At 55.5% G+C, this 3,839-nt stretch overlaps 1 protein-coding gene across 1 annotated transcript in view; it reads left to right on the top strand.

Moving 5' to 3' along the window:
• Nucleotides 1-1,763: 1,763 nt before the first annotated feature.
• LOC104869798 (neutrophil elastase) overlaps nucleotides 1,764-3,839 on the top strand; it is a 2,770-nt gene continuing 694 nt past the window's right edge. The window contains exons 1-4 of the mRNA XM_033759631.1: nucleotides 1,764-1,878; nucleotides 2,138-2,294; nucleotides 2,637-2,778; nucleotides 3,786-3,836. Coding sequence (XP_033615522.1) covers nucleotides 1,812-1,878; nucleotides 2,138-2,294; nucleotides 2,637-2,778; nucleotides 3,786-3,836 — 417 coding nt within the window. The 5' untranslated portion in view covers nucleotides 1,764-1,811. The remainder of the gene's footprint in view (nucleotides 1,879-2,137; nucleotides 2,295-2,636; nucleotides 2,779-3,785; nucleotides 3,837-3,839) is intronic.

Below are 3,839 nucleotides of genomic sequence, written 5' to 3'. Positions count from 1 at the left end.
AGCAACTCCAACGTGAAGCAGGGGGTGTATACAGCAGGTGCCTACTAAATGCTCTATGGTGACTTCAACGCAGCCTTGAAAGGACTGTCCAAAGGGGAGAAGTCAATGCCACTTAGCAAGTCTGACCAAGCCAGGACAAGAGGTAGGCACTGGGTGCCTGCTGGGTACGTGGCTTGGAAAGAGAGGGCGGCAGTTAGCCCTCCGGAGAGCTATGGGGGTTGGCATGGGGGGGCATCCAGAGACAAACACTCCAGCCCTCCCCCAGCTCTGGTGTCCCCATTTGTGCCCTGTATGTCCGTTGGATCCCTCCCCGCTCCTGGCTCCACCCACTGGGGGGACCTTGGTGTTGTAATAGCCTGGGCTGCCAGGAACCTGTGCCCTCCTGGCTCCAGCTCTGTTCCAGGCGGATGCCCTGAGGCCTGGGTGCATCTGGCCTGCCACTGGTCAGGCCACCACTCTAGTGGGGACAGTGACGGGCCTCAACATAGCCCAGGGAGGCCAGGGGCACGCCACCTCCTGGGACTCACTCTCCATGCTGAGCCACAGCCAAAGACCCCAGAGGGAGATGGGAGTCGGGCCTGTGCCAGGCTCGGTGTGCCATCCAGCTACAAGTCCTGGGGCTCCCATGCTCTGGGAGGCTGAGGCAGGAGGGTCACAAATTCCAGCCTGGGCAACTCAGCAAAGTAGCAAGAGCTGTCTGAAAATAAATAAAAGGGCCTGGGATATAGCTCAGGGCGAATACCTCGGCTTCAATCACCAGTACCTCCCCGTAAAGAGAGGTGACTGGGGGCTATGCTTCCTGGGCTGGTCCTTAGGTGTGCCTCGGTTTCTCCACCTCAAATGTGAGCCGGCAGAGAAATGTCAGCAACAGCACTGGGAAGGGCTTAGCACAGCCATTTGTTGCTGTTGCTGTAGAGCCCTGGGTAAAGAGAGAACCTGTCAAAGGCACTCAAGTCCAGGCTAGCAAAAATACAGGATTTGGGGCCGGGGATTTAGCTCCATGGTTCCGTTGCCTGCCTCAGAAGCACAAGGTCCCGAGTTCGATATCTTGTACCAAAAACAAAACAGCAAAAACCCCCCAGGATTTCCATTTACATCCGAATGCCAGATACACAATGGTCTTTGTGTGGGGGGGCACACAAGGTCCCACTGGGGAGGGAACGTAGGTCCTCCCATGAGCTAGGTGGGTGCTCACCACTGAGTTGCTCCTCCAACTTTTTTATTTTTTTGAGACTGGGTTTCGCTGAATTGCCCAGGGTGGGCTTCAACTTGCAGTCTTTCCTGCCTCAACCTCCTGAGCAGATGGGATGACAGATCAGCACCACGGCGCCCTAACAATGACTAAATCTGTAGATAACTTCATTCTGGGCAGTACTGGGGGCTGACTCACAGTAAGACTATTAGCCAGGCGTGGTGATGCACACCTAAAATCCCAGCACTCAAGAGGCTGAGGCAGGAGGATTGTCATCAATTTGAAGCCAGATGTGGCCACATAATGAGTTCAAGGCCATCCTGAACTGCATAGCAAGACCCTGTCTCAAGTTAAAAAAAAAAAAAAAGACAAAGAAAGAAAAGAAAGAAAAGAAAAGAAAGAAGGAAGGAAGAAAGAGACTGTTTACCCAACATTCAAGTTTATGAGTCCTGGGTTCTATCCAGCCCCATGCAGTACCCAGCTCCTCAGGCTGCTTTACACCCCAAGAGGAAGTGGGGGGTACCAGTCCCCATGGGGCAATACAACGGCCTCCCAGCCCCGGCTATAAGAGGGGAGGTGGGACAAGGTGGGCCAGAGACCCCGGAATCCTGGCCCCACCATGACTCCAGGCCACCGAGCACCCAGCCCTGCCCTCCTCCGTGTGCTGCTGGCCCTGCTGCTGGGCGGTGAGTGGCACCTGCCCGCCTGTCCTCAGGGTCTTTTCCCACTCCTGCCTGGAGCCCTGGGCCTCGTGGGCAGTGGCAACCAGGATGAGAATCAGAAATGAAGACAGAGGTTCCCAGGGGAGGAGCCCACGGTGGGGGTTGGTAAACCAGGGCTTCCAAGCGCCCTCCTTGGGCTCAGACCTGGCTGAGCCTCGGCGGGGGACAGGGATCTGGACTCTTCCTCTCCCCGTGCCTCAGTTTCCTCATCCTGTGTCCCCAGGCCCTGCACTGGCCTCGGAGATCGTGGGCGGCCGCCCCGCACGGCCCCACTCCAGGCCCTACATGGTGTCACTGCAGCAGCGGGGAGGACACTTCTGTGGTGGGACCCTGATCGCCAGGAACTTCGTGATGTCCGCTGCGCACTGTGTGAATGGCCTGTGAGTCCCGGGGACTTCAACGAATCCCACAGGGTGAGATCCCTGGGGGCCCATCCTGAGCCCCCAGGGGCTACCAAGGAGGCCTCCAAACCCTGGAGAGCAGACAGAGTCTGGCTGTGTAGTTCAGGCTGGGCTTGAACTCACCATGTAGCCAAGCTTGGCCTCACGTTCACAGCAATCCTCCTGCCTCAGCCTCCCCAGAGCTGGGATGACAGACGTGTGCAAGGCCAGGAGACCCCAGGAGGAAGAGTTCCTCTTGCACCCCAGGCAGGGCATGGTGGGTCTCTGAGGTCGCCTTGCTATCCCAGCCCTCCAGGGTGACCTACTGTCCCCACCCCGTAGAAACTTCCGGTCAGTGCAGGTGGTACTGGGTGCGCACAACCTGCGGCGGAGCGAGCGAACCCGGCAGAACTTTGGTGTCCAGCGGATCTTTGAGAATGGCTTCGACCCCACACTCTTGATCAATGACATCGTAATTCTCCAGGTGCTCAGGTGGAGGAGGACCCAGAAGTGGGCTGGGGACATGCTGGGGTCAGACTGTGGGGTCCAGAGTGATAGATGCAATGGTAGCACGGTAGCTCATCCTCTCTCTGAATTTCTGAAGTTCAGAGAAGAACTTACCCTTCTCTGGATGGCTGTTGAGGAATTAAATGAGATGATATTGTAGGAAAGCTCCCAGAAGTCAATCAACAAACATTGTCTTCTTGTCCTTCTTTTTTTGTTTGAGACAAAGTCTCTTTTGTAGTTCAGGCTGGCTCCGGGGGAGGATGGGATGATAGGCACGTGACACCACACATGCTAACAAACCGTTGTTACAGAGTCTGTCAAAAAAATGTACACATCAGGCAAAGGAAAACTTGTATAAGTATTTTAATACTAAATTTATTGAGACATCATGCAATTGATATGTTACCTTTGGCCTGTGCAATTGCAAGAGGTGGCCATTAGCTTCCAGACACTTATGAGTTCCACAAACCGCTGAAATATGTGTATATATATATATTTTTTTTGCGGGGAGCAGACTCTGTGCCAGTGTTTGGGAAACGGGCTAAAAATTTCACCTTTATTAAGGCAGGCAGAAGACCGAAGCAGCAATTCTGCCCTGTGCTGACGTCCCCTTGCAAAAAAAAATTTGCCCCTCCCGCGGTAGGAAACCAGGGACTGAACCCAGGACCTTAGAGCGGCGCCACTGAGCTATACCCCCTCCCGCAAAATGCTATTTCCTGGCAAGGTTTGGGAGGCGTGATTTGCTTTCATTGCGTTGCCCATAGTGTTTTATCAAAATCCTCCTGTTCATCACACTTAAGGACAGCCCCAACCTCACCTGGAGCTCCCACTTTGCGGGTGGGGAAACTGAGGCTCGGGGTGGGGTCCTGCACCGCAAGGTACCAGAAGCACAGGGCAGCCTCAGATAGGGAAATGGAGGCCCGGTGCAGGGAGGGACGCTGCCCACGCTCCTGGGTGACGCCCTGGCGCTTGGTGCCCCCGTAGCTCAACGGGTCGGCCACCGTCAACGACAACGTCCAGGTGGCTCAGCTGCCCGCC

The sequence above is a fragment of the Fukomys damarensis genome, unplaced genomic scaffold (assembly GCF_012274545.1).
Source record: "Fukomys damarensis isolate Sample0158 unplaced genomic scaffold, DMR_v1.0_HiC HiC_scaffold_37, whole genome shotgun sequence".
In the NCBI taxonomy this organism is placed as follows: domain Eukaryota; kingdom Metazoa; phylum Chordata; class Mammalia; order Rodentia; family Bathyergidae; genus Fukomys; species Fukomys damarensis.
The sequence above is the reverse complement of the archived record's forward strand: the minus strand, read 5'-3'. Positions and strand labels throughout refer to the sequence as shown.